Raw genomic sequence first — 18,746 nt, 5'->3', positions numbered from 1 at the left:
GTGTTGCATATCGATAATCTATCGATGGTATTGTCACGTGTCAATACTATTGATAGTATTGCAAAAAACATTACTTTTAACCTAAACTATCGATAGTCCAAAACTATCGATACTATCGATAGTACCAATAGTATCGCTGCTAGCAATAGTATTGCTTACAGAGAGCTAACGATACTATCGTTAGTATCGATAGTATTGTTGTAATCAATATTATTGCTCACGGAGAGCTATCAATAGTATTGATCAAAACGATACTATCGATATCCTGAATAGTTTTCGAGGTCAACTATCGATATTCAGACTATCGATAGTTCTGCAACGCTGATACCAACCAAGTACATATGAGAAATTGTAACATAAAATACAAAAAAGAAAACAATCTAACGAAAAAAGTAACTTAACATTCTAAAATATATAAAAGTAACAAACGATAGCGCGATTTAAAGGTCATATACCGCCATCTAGCGATCAAATGATTAAACAATATGTTATTAATAAAAAAAAGAGTTATAAAGGATTACATTTATTACTCTCAAGTGTGAGCGCTCCCACTTTTTATTTCCTCATCCCATAACAACCCAAAAAACCAACGCTTCGGTGCTTTGCAAGCCACTTCTTTTTTCTAGAACCCTTCCCATGAAAACTCAGTATTTTTTTACTGATCAGACCGGGGTTTGAACCCACTAAATCAATGAAGCGTCACTTGACACTATAATATCACTTGTAGAGTTGGTTAGCCTATGATATGCGCCAGGATCAAAACTCTCCCAGGTGGAGAGTTTCACCTTTACAAGAGGACTACTTAAGAGGTATACTGTTATATTAACGTACTAAACAAAATGTGATATTTATTCTAAATATGTAGTTTTATATATGCGAAATTGAGTCTGTTTATTTATTACGCTTTCACATCTGAACTTTTCAACCGATCTTGAAATATTTGTCAGGGGTCTCACGAGAGAGAAAGAAAAAAAAACTCTAATAAAGCTTAGAAGGTAATTCTGTTGCTTGTATAATAAACATGTATCAACTTGCAACTGTATGTACACTTTGAATTTAATTGAATATTGATTGACTTTTTATTTTTGGGATTTGCTCGAAATCAATAATATCTCATATGAGACAGACGCTTTTACTTTCACAATTTTAAATAACAAACAATTGCACTACAAGCAGAACTGTTTCCATATTTTTATCCAAAAATCGAAAGTTTATTTCATCAACCTGATGATCTATACAAAGCTAAAATCCCAGTCTCCCGTGGTGCAATTGGCAAGATTTTGTAATGAAATTTCCAAAAAGTTGCCAGGTCTGGACCCATTTTGTGATTCGTTTCATGTATTCAAACGAAAAGTTGTCGACTATTTTTTTTTTTCTTCTCTAAGTTAATTAGTTTTCCTAAGTTTATGTAGTGATGTTTTTTGTTTTTATTTTGTGATTTTTGCGTAATGTTTTTGTTTTATTTTTGAATTATTGTGTGGACTTTTTAATTGTACACTGTTTGTAATTTGTATATGTTATGTGCACTTGTCATTGACGTACATATCTGATATTTTAATATAGTCGCTTTGGCTGTAAATGTTTAATATGTATGTTGTAAGTGTGCTTGTTTAAATAAAAAAAAAAAAAGCTGAAGAGTTTGTTTGGTTGAAAAATTCTCTCAGTGTTAGATAGCTTATTTATCTCGGAAGACTATACACAATTCCTTTTCAGAGCGTAAACGGCTAAAATTTCGTAAATCTCATGTTTGTCAGAATCTTTATTATAGATGAGCGAAGTCGGAACGTGCAGCTAGTTCTTATAAGCCATCATCATTGGTCAAGAATTTCTCTTGCCATTCGAGCAGCATATGAATTCCGCATGAAAATTGTTCAAATTTTGAAGTGAACTTAGTATACTATTCAAGTAAAAAACATTTACTTAGTCACATTTTTATTAATACACTTAAATATATTACTTTAGGATAAAAATTAATATTCCCAAAACGGATAGTTGGGGTAGTCTTTCCAGTCGACGGGGTCGATGACGCGAATATTTTTGTTGAATTTGTTGATCAATTCGACTTCTTCTTTGGTCAGGTAGAAGTCGAACAGGTCGATGTTCTGAGCGATTCTCTTCTTGTTCGTTGATTTCGGAATCGGAACGAGGCCGCGGTCGATCTGAAAGAAAAACGACGAATGAATATACGTAACCTTAATGACATACGCCTCTATTCTCTTCAAATGGTATTCGTGTTTGTTTCATCGTTATTTTATACACTATTTGCATTTCTAGCTTAGTCCAGTATCTAAGTGATAAAGCTGGAGATCCCGAGGTTCTGGGTTCAAAGCTCCGAATCAATGAAAGGTATTGAGTTTTATGTCAAGAATTTATCCATAACTGCACGAGCTTTGGAAATTGGCAGTGTTTTCGAAAGCACCAAAACATTGAATCGGGAGAGTGTTTGCTCACAAAATTTACGCATATCTCTTGCACAGTCTTCGTTGAGAGCGACCAAAATCGGTCAGGAAGACTTTATTTTAACATATTGTCAATTATTAAATACCGTTTTCATGGTGTTCTGTTCGATCTAAAGGTTGACTGGCAGAGAATGTCAATGAAGTCTTTAAATAAAAATAAATAAATAAAAACATCATACTACTTCGTGCAAGATATACTCCTACATACTACTAAAGTTTTTCCTGAAAATCTCGTTTTCCAAAAGAATAAGATTTTGGTGCATAAGCTTTTCTTCCTTTCTTCAAAACCTATAATTATGGACGTAGCCCTTAAAATAAAATTCAAACATTAATCGAAGTTTTCATCATTTTAGCGCCCAATGTAGACGAGTGACTTGCAGCTTACAATTAAATGCAATCAAAACAAAACCTGTCATAGGTTTCGAAATTCCTAAAAATCTTTTGATTAAACGCGAAGTTTCGCGGGATACCCACTAGTCTTAATTAATAATCTCAACGAAAGAGAAGACACTTGCCCTATTAAATTATTGTTACGCTTATTTATCACTTACCAAATATCTCAGGACGATTTGGCTGGTAGACTTCTTGTACTTGTTGGCCATTGCGACGAGTACGGGGTCATCAGACCGTGGTGGAGGAGCGTCAGGGTTCTTCCGAGAGACCGTGAAACCGAAGGGACTGTACGCCATCACCGCCACACCGAGCTCTTGGCAATGATTTACTAATGCTTCTTGAGTAAGAGTTGGATTCACCTGGAAATAAAAAAATAGTTAATTATAATATAGATTATTTTATTATTTAGAATTACAAGTAAATAGAAACACTAGTTCATTTTAAAAATATATTAATAAATAAAGCATTCTATTTTTTATAAAACTGTAAAGATTATACAAGATCTTTAAATTAGTATTCATAAAAAAAAAATCGGAAAATAGGTAGTCAAATTTGTGGTAGCATCATAAGTGGTCACCAGCATTCATAGACATTGGCACTTTAAAACATAATTACCATCCAAATCGCCGATACGCCTCAAACCTTGGCAACTCAGATGTTACAGTATGTGGAAAGCATCAACACTAACTATTGCTCAGTTAATGGTACCTATCCGGGCTGAAACGAAGCCCTACCCCCAAGTAATTAATGGCATACACGATAATTACACTAGTAAAGATAGACGTGCATTTGGTGTGTCACAAACTTTTGGTCGAGTGATGTAAAATCAAAAATCAAAAACAAAATATACTTTATTGAAGTAGGCTTTTAGAAGCACATTTGATCATCGGTTTGGAATGTAGATTCTACCGATAAGAACCGGCAAGAAACTAAGTAATTACTCTTTTTCAACATCTAAAAATACAATCATGTCAGATAAATACAATTATATATGTATGTCATGTCTCCTGCCTGGAAGTCAACAAGCATTAACTCCAAACTTTTTTATCATCTATATAATCTTGTATCGAATGATATGCCTTCTTTACCAATGTATTTTTTACAAATTAATTAAATTCATTAAACGCAAAGTTAAAAATATCTGCGGAATTTTATTATTGAAACGGATCCCTTGTCCCAAGACTGATTTATTGTAAGTGTACAAACTATACCAGTTAATAAACTCGTACCTCAACTTCATTGACAACAGGCCGGACGTTAGAGTTGGCGATCAAACGGTCAATCTGTGTGGCGTTGAAGTTTGACACTCCAATTGACCTGGTCAGACCCTGCTGCCTGGCATCTTCCATTCCCTGCCAGGTCTCCAAATAGTCCACATCGTCAGGGGAACCGTCCTCCTGTAAGAAGCAATTAGAATCTAACATAAATATGTATATAAAGATAATATATATCTATAAAAAAATATCTAAGTTTTCTTTAATAATAACCAGTGCAATTACTTATTGTTGTGTAAATTATCTTCTATTGAATTCCAATATATCAGGTAGATATTCTTTTGTCTATTCCAATCGAAGAAGGAATAAATATAAACAAATCATAGATTAACACATTGCATGCGATTTGCTAATAGCTTGGCTATGTTCTACTAACAGCTCTTGATAAATAAATTTATTTTTAATATACAACACTATTCCCCTTAACGACTTATATCCATTTAAATGTTACTAATGTTCCTATTTACCGCTCCTTTTAAGCTTATCATTAGTGTCAGGATTGGGAGCGACAATAACCCAAGGGGTCAGGATCGATCCTGCACCATTTTACCTCGCTGGGCGGCCTATAAACCATTGCGCTATTGACGCTTCAAAATTACTCGGTATTGTTGCTTTTTTTTAATAAGGAAATAAATTGCTATTACATTTAAATTACTTAACTGATGAAATAAACTAAGTGAATCATGATCATTCTTGCATCACATACTGTAATTAATGTCTTTGTTATCTCGTATATATCTTGCATTAAAAATTTGTATAAGAATTACCTAAGAATGAACTTCAGTTCAGTTTCTATAGGTATTTAGTAAATATTCGTCTCTTATCCCAAATAATGTCTTGATTATACCTAGGAGTAGTAGTGCAAAAACCTTAATTAAAATTATAACCTCGCCTTATTGCCTCCTCGGGTGATAGGAGGGCTGGTCCTAAGGATCAGAATTGCGATTTAACGGGTATTTGATTGGATATACTTTAAGTCCTTTCTATTACATTTTAAATAATTAATCAATCACTAAACTTTAAACTTCATTTTCGAATAGTACCAGTTTGGCGCTTAAGTTATTCTTCCTTTTTACTGACGATATATATTCACGTTATTGAAAATTTGGGGGAAACCTAATAATAAACATGATGACATACCTTCTCAGCGACTGGGAAATGTATCAAAAAGAGATCAACGTAGTCGAGACCAAGTTTTCCGAGCGACTCTTTGAGTGCGGGTACCACCTGTTCTTTTCGGTGTTTGTCATTCCATAGCTGAAAATAAATCCATACATCAAAATTTCTGTTCCATTATAAAAATATATACAAGAAGATTTTTTTAGTAGGAAGCATGCTTAAGATGAAAAATTTAAAAGAAGGAGCGGTTCTCTACGGCACAGTACAGCTCACAGTACAGTACTATGCAGTATGGCAAATTCTGATATGATACGGTACGACACGATAATTGGATCGTATGATACGATTTACTTGGTGGTAGGACTTTGTGCAAGCCCGTCTGGGTAGGTACCACCCACTCATCAGATATTCTACCGCCAAACAGCGGTACTCAGGATTGTTGTGTACCGGTTTGAAGGGTGAGTGTGCAAGTGTAACTACAGGCACAAGGGACGTAATATCTTAGTTTCCAATGTTGGTGGCGCAATCATATGTATTACAGCACCATTGTCTATGGGCGTTGGTGACCACTTACCATCAGGTGGCCCATTCGCTCGTCCGCCTACCGATATAAAAAAAAAACTCGCATCAACATAAATATATACAGTAACATACTTTACCATACCTAGAATAAGTGCTGTTTTTGTTAAAACTGGCAATCTTTGAGTAGAGGATCTTTTTTTAATCTATATATACCCAAAAGTCCTCTACCCAAAGACACTTAACATCTGAATATATACATACCTTAGTAGTAACAAATAATTGTTCTCTGGTGACCAGCTTGTTAGCTATCGCATCAGCTATTCCCTGACCGACCTGAGGCTCGTCGAAGTAGATAGCAGCTGTGTCGATATGCCTGTATCCAGCCTCGATAGCCCAATAAACAGACTGACGGACTTCGTCAACTGAAGCGGACTGAAATTATGAAATTTTTGTCGTAAACAAGCGTTACACAAATTGGTGATCGAGAGTGACTTGCTACGAGAACTTTAATGGATATTTAAAATACTTATAAAAATAATACTTAAAGCATTTATACATTATAAGTAGTTTTATAGTCATTTTACCCTATTAATAGAGCGTAAATCAACCCTCGCAACTAATACGCCACGGTGGTTTTTCCGAACCGGTGGTACCTTCACGTTTTATACAGTTCTTTAAAATGACGATTCAAAAGTGCTTATATAACCGTACTTTTACTACATACGTACGTACGTATGTACGTTTTATTTTTATATTATATTTGATGTTTGTATGTTTGTCACTCAATCGCAAAAAAACAGCTCGACGGATTTGGATGAAATTTTGAATATATATAGCTTATATCGTGACTTAACACATATACTCTACTCCAATCGAAGTAGGAATAAAGATAAACAAACTTTTGATTTACGCATTTCATGCGATTTGCTAACAACACTATTGTGCAGTACTAATAGTTCTCTATGATATATCTTTACTTATGATACAACAATTTCATTTTGCTTTCAACATTCCGATAACATTTATTTCGACGTTCAAAACGCAATTTTTTCGCAAATCCATAGTGAATTATCATAGATTAATCAAGCTCTCGACCAATGTAAATGTCGCGTCAATTTGCTGTCAAATATTATTGGCTTTTCTCCTCTTGTGGTGGGAATCTCTATTCCATAAGTTCCCTAATATCTGCTCCATTCTCAGATGCAGCTGAAACCACATCGTGTAATCTAGTAGTGTTACTAATTATTTAGAATTAAATTTGTAAATAAGTATTAGTTACTCAGATAAGTTTAGACTTCGTCATATCAATAACTGATTCGAACTGCCGTTGAGCTCAAGTTTAAATACCATGTAGAGATATTGGATATCAAAATCTTAAACCACTGATTAATCGATCAGAATTCAATAAAGCAAAGGTTTATGTATATTTTTTCTCATACCTAACTACTAATGTAAAGAATAACTCGATTATATATTCAAAAATTCGAAGCAATATCGCTATACCAAAAAAATAATACCTCGGTCAATACCTCTGATATACTCGTACAGTATCTATGGTCAATACACTTGGACATTGACCTCTAAGCGCAAATTACAACAAACAATAATAATGGCAAGACAGTTATCTTCAATAGCAAAGTTCATTGAACTGTCAATAAATCATATAAAGTCTTACATATATATATGTTTAATAAATCAATCATTTCAGTCTTATCAACTTAACTTTCAACTATTATACTCTATTATTTCATCTTTTACTTGGTGGTAGGGCTTCCTGCAAGCCCGACTGGGTAGATAGCACCCACTTATCAGACAGTCTACCTCCAAACTGCAGTACTCGGTATCGCTGTGTTCTGGTTTGAAGAATGAGTGTGCCAGTAACTATAAGTGCAGGGGACTAATACCTTAGTTCCCAAGGTTGGTGGCGCATGGTGTAAGGAATGGTTATTATTTCCTATAGCGACATTGTCTATGGAAGGTAGTGACCGCTTACCATCACGTGGCCCATTTGCTTATCCGCCTACCTATATCATAAAAAAAAATGGTATTGAAAGTAATTTGGCTAACTTGAATGCAATGGAAACATTTCGCAATGAAACCTAAACTGTACGTTTTTTCCATGATCCTAACGCCATTGTCATAGATTTACAAGAATAAAAGAGCTTGATAATATATTCAGTATAATTAAACGAATGAATTATGTATTCTCTAAATTAAGCGACTGGCAGAATAGTTTGCGATCTAGTGCTATTAGTGCATTTGCTAGAAAAATATAAAATAAAAAAAAGCTCGAAATAATTACTAAGTATTACACAACGAAATAAAAACGTCTTTATAAATCGTTACCAATATTATTAATCCGATGATTATGATTGTCACTTACATGAACGAGCTAATCTCGAACAAAAAAAAACTTATTCCTATAGATAAGATCACGACGGACGGCAGTGGATAAAATTAAAACAAAACGTAATAACTAAATAAATAATTTGACGATACGAAATAAAAATTTAAATTTAATTTACAAGATTTGTATCATTATTGTTTTTGAAGGTCAATGTTGATTACACCTTTGAATGTTACCTATATCTGTTGTCAATTTAAAGTGCTTAGTGACAAGTTAATTGTGTAATTTTTTCTATTTTTTTTTTTATAATTATAAACGATAAATTACATATAAAATACCTATAACATTACAGACTATGCAACGAGAGCCAATAACACATAACTGTTTATTAATCACAATAAAATATGATTAGCATAAACACCTGCAATTTATATTTTTTTATATTATGATATACAAGTAATTGTTATAACATACACATTTAATATACCCACATATAACCACAGAGTAAAAATAAGCAAAATAACTCGCTCGTAAACGTTTTGGCAATCGTGAACTTTTGTTATATAGATACTCCTTTATAGTTTAGAAATAAATGGTGAAGTTTTTAATAACGCACTTATTTAATTGGTAGCCAAAAGTAACGAATGAATTCTATCCGGTTTTACTCGATATAATCTATATTCTGAGTCGATGGGAGGCATAATAAATTAATTTTCAAAAGTGCTCTTAAGATCTACTTGAATAAAGTTTATTTTTATTTAAAAATCAATCATATTTATATTTTCCATGTATTTTTCCAATATTATCAACTTTGTGAATAGAAATTCAATTCTAATGCTAAAAATGTGAAGTTTGTATATTAAGGCTAAGGTTAATGAGACAAGGACAGTTTAAAAAAAAAAATGAAAATTTATCACTTATGAGGATAAATTGTTGGACAAAACATCATCATTATGGAAAGTTAGACTTTTGCTTATGATTGAAAAACATTTGTTGCCTTTACTTTTGACGATTCATCCTTCATTTTTTTTTAATGGAAATTTGCCATTCTTTATGTTTATATTATAATAAATATATATTATTATAGATTTTTGGATTCTATTCTGTTTATGAATAAGAGTTACAGCGTTATTGAAAATAGGAGATGAAAGTTCATCACATTAATTGCAATTTTCAGTGAATCGCAATTTTTATTTCTAGTATTTCCTTGCGTTTGAAGTTCGACATATTTTTTTTATATTTTTGTCATTTAAATTTGACAAAAATGCTTAACTAAATGACCACATACGTTGGCGTATTTTTTTTTTTAATTTAAATATTACGAATGCATTTCGTTATTTATTTGCACAAGGTTAAATATTTTATAACGTCTGATCACTTCTAGTTAGGTACTGTTTATTTTATGAGTTTTTTTATTTTATTTATGTGGAATTGCCATAACTTATGCATGCAAGATTCTTGGGACTGACTTTATTGATAAATATTTTAAGATAAAGTACGCAGAACACTCAATAATTTATGATTCTAATTACTACTATATGAAATAAACCAGGTAAAAAATTAGTTAAATCTCTTAAGAAATATTGCCATAACTAAAAAAAATGTCACTTTATTATAAAATGCAATTAGTCAAGAGCGAAAGCAAAAAGATTGTAAATTATTTTTAAAGAGACACTTAAAGTTCAAGGTACGGTTTTAAAACAGCATTATTTACCTTCATTGATTATATATTTTATTTAAATTGAAATGTCAATGTCATTAGTTATGACAGTATATCAAATAAAAATGCATCGTATATCGTATATATGCCACGTTTGTTTAGATTACGAAAGTTCGAATTCATTATTGGAATTAATGAACTAATATTATATATTTTTTTTTGAAAAATATTGCCATCATCGAAATATATAATTCATCTGTTAGACTGCAATGCATTTGGAGAAAACATTGACTAGATTTGTAATTACAAGCCAGCTTCCACGGCTGCGCTCTCACGTTAGGAGGTGGGGGAGGTCAGCTGTTAGGTATCATGTGTTAGGTTAGAATGAATCATGAGTGATACACAGGACAGAGGAATGGTTCAGTTAGGGTAAAAGCTATCTGTATCCCAAATGTAATCCAAATTCGTCTAGCCGTTTTTTAAATGTTTGAGAAACATCCAATATTCCTTTTCAATCCAATATTCCATTTAAAATATTAATAGCATTCAATTTCCAGCGATAAAATGCTGGTCGTTTTATTGTTACGGGTTAAGCAAAAGTTACCTAACTGCCAAACACACATACATATTTTTAATTATATATTCATAAACCTGTTTTTATCTATGTATCAATGAGTGACGCCTATAATGAATATGACAACGTATCTGATAAAAGCATGACTTTTCACTACAGCGGAGCATTGCGTCTATCGTAGTGAGACAGTCATCTGATTCAGCTCTAATTGTTAATATTGTAGTCTAGATAGAATTTAAAAGCTGAGAACGCGTCGAAAAAATATCGGCAAACTGTAGGCCACTATTTTTTTTTTATATAATGCGTGCTATATAGGAAATTTAAATATCCCATGGGTATCATTTCAACGGCATTTTTCTATCTACCATTTAATCATTAGAAGACTGTTTTTTTTTGTAAATTCGTCGCCTACCGATATCATAAAAAAAAAGATTATAATATTTGAAGTGGTAGAATTTTATTTTGAAATTTTTACTAATTAAATTAAATACCCTCGCCATGTTGAGTTTTTGTGATAGCCATCTTACGCTATTTAAATAAGTATTGATATACCGGTAACTAAAGCTATGTTTATTATATTTAAGTACAATTAGATGAAAAAAATATCATACCTCACTCGCAGTCCCTCGACCAGTTCCCAGAGCAACGACCGGCATCTTGTTGCCATCGTTCAATTCTATACAAGGCGCCTGACTTGCAGCCGCCAACTAAAACAACAATATATAATATAAAAATATAATATAATAATAATAATAATAGCAATAAAAAAAGCTTTAAAAACAATCTTTTATTTAATTCGGGATTTAAAACGAATAAAGTTAACTTCTAGATTTCTTTTAATCTCGAATTTTTCGAAGTTGATATCGAATATGTGTGCAAAATTTCAGCTCGAGCGGTTGTGTGGAACAGGCTTAAAATTAATTATCAAGATTTTACTAACAAATACTATCATGCGAAGTTAAATAAAAACTTGTAAAATTAAAACTAATGTACTATAAAATAACTGTAACTTTCACCACTTTACTAAGGAAAGTCAGTAGGTATTAAAAATAATCAATAAAATATATCATATTAAGGTATCAATCCGCTGTTTTTATATTTAATCTTCCCGCGCAAATCGATTTCTGTCACTGTCACTATGACAGATAAATACACAGATAATATATGTATTCATCTAAGCCTAATTAATATGTAATTGTAGATCTGTTAAATTGTTTACGAAATACACTTAAACACTTGAATGTTTATGAAATTGATGGTTGGGCTTTTCACGTGTTTTCACTAGTGGGAGAAATAAATGAGAATAAAAAAAATATTAAAGTACATTTAGCGTCAAATTACTTGAGATGAATTTCGGCTTTGTCTTTTGTACCTTTTAATTGAATGTGGTCAATAAACATTTAAATAAATAATAGTACGCTCTTCTATTTATGCTATAACTAATTAACAAATTAATTTATTATTTGCTTAAACATAGATTAATAAATATTAGACAATAAATTGAAAAATAGTAGGAAGATAACTATATAACTTTATTCAAGAAATCACATAAAATAGCTATCCCGGTTAAAGTTATAAGTCATTATAATGAATTCCAAGACGTAACGCGTTAGCCATTGTGAGAATAACATGTCATCTATATAAATCTCTTACAATCTATTAAAAAAACAAGTCACGTCAAGTTTTTCACATGAGAACCTGTTTTATATAATTTAACACTTACAGCACCATATATGGCGGTTAAACTTTAGTGCAAATCAAACGGGGTCATTGACCGACTTTTACTAACCCTACAATTATTGCCTAACGCGGATAATAGATGTAACCGTATCAGATTTTATAATAGTACCTTTCCTTTTTGTACTATCACATGTATATAAAGTATAAAAACATAATAAATAGTGAGATAATACAATTATACATAAATGTATGAAAGCTGAAAAGCTTTCAGCCTTTGATAATAAAAGAAAAAGTATATTTATATTTCAGCCATGGATTCACAGATAGTTCTTTAAGTTAAGTGATTACACTGCCTAATTAATCTTAATTAAAATAATACGAATGTATTTATTGAGATAACTTTTTAAATTTGTATATAATGTGTAATTTAGGTAGATCCGTTTGTAGGGAGTGCCTGCAAATAATTTAACTCAATTTGGCTCATGTTACTATTTACAATTGAGTATATAACAAGCATCAATATAAACCAATGATCATTAAATACTTCTTTTTAGGTATTTATAAAAATATCGATACAAACTTACTTACACTTGGAGTTATGAGTTTAATTGCGTAAATACCGCTACAGTAAAAAATGTATTAAGTTGAATTAGTTTTATTTGTCTATATTCTCTCTTGGTAATTCAATATTTATTTCAAAGTTTCATAGAAAGCAAATAACTTACTTACTTAATTTACTCTAAATAGGTAACGAACATATTTACTTTATGCTTACTTTGCTTAAAAAGTGAAAATATTTAAATGACCATTACAATAAAAATTTGGTATTTCAATTCGAATTGCAACATTACTCTAACACCGTTTAAATAAATTATTTTTTAATCTGTTTTTTTTTTATTACCAATAAGCATCAAGGCACTTTGACATTATATATATTTTAATACACAAAAATATGACCATATTATGTAAATCGGCATCATACACTTAGTTTTCGTATTCAAATGAGATTAAATGATAATTAATCACGTCACAAAGGTAATCATTTAAAACATCCTTCCCATTCAAATAATAATTTAAAAAAATATAATTATATTTCTTGATGTTACTGAGAAAATTAAGCGTATTCACACGTCATAAATTTATTAAAATATAATATTGTGAAAAATATAATTATTACATACCTTCATATAATAAATGTATATAAAGAAATATAAAAACGTAGTATATTTTAATGTAACATATAAAAAAAATATATCTACGCAATAAATTTTCCCAAGCATACGAAAATAAGCAAATAAACAAAAATTCGACTTACAGACAATCCAAATAACGTAAAAATGTAAGCCAAAGACCGCATGTTGATCGATCTAACGTCCCGACCGAACTGACTGGTAGCATCTAAGATGACACATATATATCGACTTTAAAAACCACAGCAAGTCCAAGGACTGGTTAGACAAACCTACAACACGTATCATAAGCTCATAATATGAACTATGATAATCAGATTAATAAAAAAAACCGAATGTGTTTTTTGTATCTTCCAATTTTAAATCTTTATAGAAAACAAATAGAAAAAAACAATTCGCGACTTTTTTAAAAATAAAGATAAACAATTGATTATCTGTGGCTTAAAAATATACAATGACCTTGTAATATTATGAATATAAAAAAATATATACTTAATATACACAACGTCAGTAAAGCTAAGCGCAGATGGAAACCCACTTCGATATTATTTTATATTGTGATGAAATTAATTATGAAGATTTGTTTTTGGGTATGTTTTTTAGCGGATGCTTCTCTACGTTTCATTAAATAGGTACATAGCTTACCTACGTCACTGGCTGACTGTTATCCTTGTCGTTGTAATCATATTTATTTAGCTACCCTGTACCGGCTTTGAATGGGTAGAATAGAACTGAAAACTGAATAAATATATATAGATGCCAGATATATGACTCCACTTCACCTAATGATATAGCCTATTCCAATGGAAATTACGTATTTCATGCGATTTGTTCATAACTCCGCACTTATTGTGCACTAATAAGTCTCGCAAATCCATGGTGAATATTAATCATGCCAATGCATGTCAACCAATGATATCGCGTCAATTTGCTGTCAAACGTTGTTTATTTGACTTTTTTCCTATTACGGTAGGAATAGAGTATAAGTGATAGTAGTCAGTAAGAATGAACTGCACTAGTCGCCCTCGCCACGCGCCGGCACGCAAGGTGCATTTTCACGCCTCGTTTGAAGGAACCCAGGTTATAAAAGGGGAACACGTGTGCTGGTAGTAAATTCAATTTTTTGGCGGTGCGACGAAGAAAAGAGTTACCGAATTTGTTCGTAAGCGATAGTATTGATTTCATTATAAAATGTTATTATCATAATATATCTATTAGTTAACGTGAAAAGCAAAGCTCCCGACTTTTCCGATATCTTCAACAGTTATTTTCATTACCATCTATACCATAGAGCATAAGGGGCACGTGCCCAGGGCCGCATCCTTAGAGGGCCCCGAAGAACCAAAAATTGGTTTCACACGTTTATGCTCACGTTGACTGCTATACAATTATTTTTTTGTGAGAAAAAACTAACGTATTTATCAAAAGTCGATATTAAAAGTAGAAAGCTATAGACGTGCTCTTCATGACAAAAATAGATATATAATCTTAAGGCTATACTTAAGATTGTATAACCAATCAGATTCCTACGAATTTACGAAAATTACGGCACCGTTTATTTAAAACTATACTTAAAGCCTGGCAATAAGCAAATTATTTGTACATGATAGTAAATATCTACCAAAATGGGCCCAAATTCAAGGGTGTCCAAGGGCCCCAGCATAGCTTGAGATGGTTCTAATTATCTTTATATTTAGTCCAATTACACAAAACTTTAATGAATTATGAAATGTATCTAATTCCTTTTGGTAAATTTCGAGTTTAATGCGTTCAGACATAATGACGCTTGAGGGCACTTTCTTTTTTTTAAACAGTGACAAGTAAGTACAAAATTGTATTACATAACACTTCTCTAGCAAGCTCTTAGTAAAATATTGGTAAAAATTAATGAGTTAAGTCATTGTGTGTTCTCAAATAAAATAAAAAATATCTAATACTAGTGATAAAATATTAAAATTATTAATAATTCATTGCAACACTGAAGTATTGGTGTAATTTTCATTTCATTTTCATTTTTTAAATCTTGATTTAATTTTTATTCATTATATACTGATTATAAGTCTATAATTCGTCATTTATTACTGTTAACATTAAGTTCTTAAATATATACTTAAATATGAATCAAAAATAGATATTATTACTATTAAGTTATCATTAACTCAGAACCTATTCTAACTTCTGGAGCACTGTAACTAATCCAAGACAATGAGATTTAGTCGTAGATAATTTTACAACTTTTTACTAATATGATTCCTAACAGTACATAGACGACAGGCTTTATGCTACAAGCACACTATAAAGGTGTGACTTTTTTTTAACGTTTCTTACACTTTGTTAAGTATACAAAAATATACATGTGGTACGTAAATATTTAAATATTCTTTAACATTCTTCTACATTGTGGATATTACTATTTCACAAATTTGGTTACTATGTAAATGAATATAGGTGTCAAACTCTTTAATAAAATTATATTGTTCATTTATTAATTAAAATTTCAAACAAATCTTTTGATATCCTTCTGGCCGATTTTAGCCACGGTTTTAAGGTTCCGTAGCGAAGGGTAAAACCTATTCTAAGACTCCGTCCGTCCGCCTGTCCGTCGCATCTGTCTGTCTGTGACCAAGTTGTTTCTCATGAACCGTGATAGTTAGACAGTTGAAATATTCAAAGATCGTGTATTTCCATTGCCGCTATAACAACAGATACTAAAATATATATTTAAGGGGTCTCTCATTCAAGTCATGATTTTTTGTCGTTTTTATAGACACGGGTACAGAGCCCTTCTTGGGCGAGTCCGACTCGCACTTGATTAATGGAAGCGACAATTGTTTTGCCGTTCAGACGTTTTTCAATTATACTGACATAATGATCCAGTTTCGGTTCGGTTGAAGTTAGATCGGAAAATAATCGGGATCGTGTCATAAACGTTATAAATTACTAAAATAGCCCTCGTTTTCGATTAAGCTGAGGTTTACTATTGTGAGGAATATCATAAACTTTCTAAGTTACAAGAATTCTAATAGTAGTAAATACAGGACCCAATACTTAAAGTGCTCTCTGAGGCAAGGAAATAATCCAATGGTAAGTCCCTAACTGCGGCCTTTTATTATTGACCCGATATGGGATTTGGCCCGCAACCTCACCTGAACAAGCTAGCCACTGGATCAAGGAGATAATTATAATACAAATAATTTAAAAAAATATAGTCCATTACGACTTTTACAACAAAACAATCGCTATCTATGGAACTAAAAATATTTATTAAGTTTTTGGAATACTATAAAAAATATTGACTAAAATAGATGACATGTTTGTGGCCTAGATTACAATATATGCTAAAAACATCACAAAAAAAATTGCTGCGATGAAAAAAAATGGAGTGACAGCATTTAGGAATTTACTTTCGCTTTTAAATTTTTTTTTTTTTGCTGCTCATCGCTAAAGTTTTTTTTTCTGTTACTTGCATTATCCGCTTTGGTGAAAGCAGTTAGTACGAAGTAGGTTTGCAAACATTTTACTTACAAGTTTCGAATTTAAAATAACATCCATGTAGACTTTAAGGAAAGAGGCAACGACGTATTTATAACAAAATTATCGGACATTACAAATAAACCCGATTTAATTTCGCGTACCTAACTTTTTTTTTATCAATGATTCTTCACGTCGTGTTGCAACTTTTAACGTCTTTTTTTTCTATGACAACCAATGAATCTTTAATCTTGACCTAAGACCTGACTGAACATTCAAACTTTTTGAATTTCGAAATATGGATTCCTTTTCAATTCTATTACCAAATTTAAATTCAAATTATTAAAAAAAAAACATAGTAGATAAATAAATATTTTACTATGGATACTAATAAATAATGATAAATCGCTGTCATTTGAACGAAATTTTATTATTAAAAAAATCTACAACGAGGTTGAAGTTTTGTTATTCTTTTATATATTTATATCTTTTATACGATTTAATAAACGCTTGAGGCCCGGTCAAGTTAGTAGCTACTATGACGTCGCAATTTTATTGCTTACTAATATTCAGACTTTTGTTAAATAAAAAAGGTTGTAATGCTTAGATAAATCATAACAAAACTAAAATCTCAAGGAATCCACAAGACACTATTTAAATAGTATAAATATTTATATAAAGAACTCACGTTTATCATTGTACTTTCAATTGGTGATGTTTCTAGACTGAGGTTACAACTAACGACAATTCATTTTTATAGGTTAAACTTTCACGTCTCTTAAATAAACGACAACTAAAACATTAACCTTTATTATACATAAAGAACGATACATTTTTCCAAAATAAATAATTCTTATAATCGATTTGTCAATTGCAATGTGTGGAGGCGATCCTTAAGTTTCATGTTATTATCTGCGCACTTAGATTTAGCAGCGAGTTTTCGAAAAAAAAATATTATTTGACATTTTTCGACAAATAATCAGTTGAACAAGTTGTTTGCCTTTTTCTTTTTGCATCTCTTATTATTATCATAATGGAGGACAAAGTGACACTAAAAATTGTAACATATTCCGATCGAAAAGTCAGAGATCAAAATGAGTAGGACTTTGTGTTAAGCGACCTCAGAGCTATAGCTTCTTCTACTTCTTCTTCTATCGTTACTTCAAAAACGTTGTAAAGTTTATATTTATCGACATTCTGATCAAAAGTAACAACTTATATATATTGATGATGATTTTAAAATAGAGTAACATTCGTAATTCCTTAATACGACAAAAAAATATTGAATTTAACATAATATGAAATTATTATTTATTGACCAATTTTTATCACAGTGGTCATTTTAAACGGTAAATAACCAACTGTGCAGGAGCTAAATCAGTTTTCATTTTGTGTGAGTGTGTGTATATACTCTATTCCAACCATAACAAGAAAAAGGCCAAATAAACAACATTGACATTACAGCAAATGGACACGATATCGTTGGTCGAGAGCTTGATTTATCTGTGATATTCACTATGCATTTACGAAAAAATGAACGTCCACGAAACTGTTATCGAAATTTTGGAAGTAAAATTAAAGTTGATATAAATAGTTAAATGTAATAGTGTTGTATTATAAATAAAGATATACTAATCATAAACTCTTAGTAGTGCACAATATAGCTGAGTTATTAGCAAATCGCATGAAATACGTATATCTTAGGTTTGTTTATCTTTTTCCTACTTCCCTTAGAATAGGGTTAAAGATAAACACAGATAAACACTCTATTCTCCTAACCTCATGTTTTGATAACATGGGAAAGAGTTCAGGCGCAGGAACAAAGGTTTTACGTACAATGAGCATTTATTTAAACAAGATTGTTTTGTTTTTTTTTTCTTTAAATATATTTAATTTAAAAATAAAACAACCTACCTCATTGCATTAATTGAAGGCTTTGGATAATTTAACTTAAAACATTAAATCAATTGAAAGAAGAAGTGTGATTTATGTTAATATAACATAACATTGTCTATTATACATTAATTATGGCACTACTGGAGCACAAATTTGAATTC

The 18,746-nt window shown here is 31.1% G+C and overlaps 1 protein-coding gene across 1 annotated transcript; it reads right to left on the bottom strand.

Moving 5' to 3' along the window:
- Window positions 1–1,915: 1,915 nt before the first annotated feature.
- On the bottom strand, window positions 1,916–13,467 carry LOC125071711 (aldo-keto reductase AKR2E4-like). Its single transcript, XM_047682060.1, has 7 exons — window positions 13,344–13,467; window positions 10,960–11,055; window positions 6,029–6,199; window positions 5,267–5,383; window positions 4,082–4,249; window positions 3,011–3,211; window positions 1,916–2,159 (listed from the first exon to the last, which is right to left on the bottom strand). The coding sequence occupies exons 1-7, from the start codon at window positions 13,383–13,385 to the stop codon at window positions 1,971–1,973; spliced, it is 984 nt and encodes a 327-aa protein (XP_047538016.1). The 5' UTR covers window positions 13,386–13,467; the 3' UTR covers window positions 1,916–1,970.
- Between the last annotated feature and the right edge of the window lie 5,279 nt (window positions 13,468–18,746).

Source organism: Vanessa atalanta, chromosome 20 (genome assembly GCF_905147765.1).
Source record: "Vanessa atalanta chromosome 20, ilVanAtal1.2, whole genome shotgun sequence".
NCBI lineage: Eukaryota > Metazoa > Arthropoda > Insecta > Lepidoptera > Nymphalidae > Vanessa > Vanessa atalanta.
Note: the sequence above shows the minus strand (reverse complement) of the source record. Positions and strands in the feature narration are given on the sequence as shown.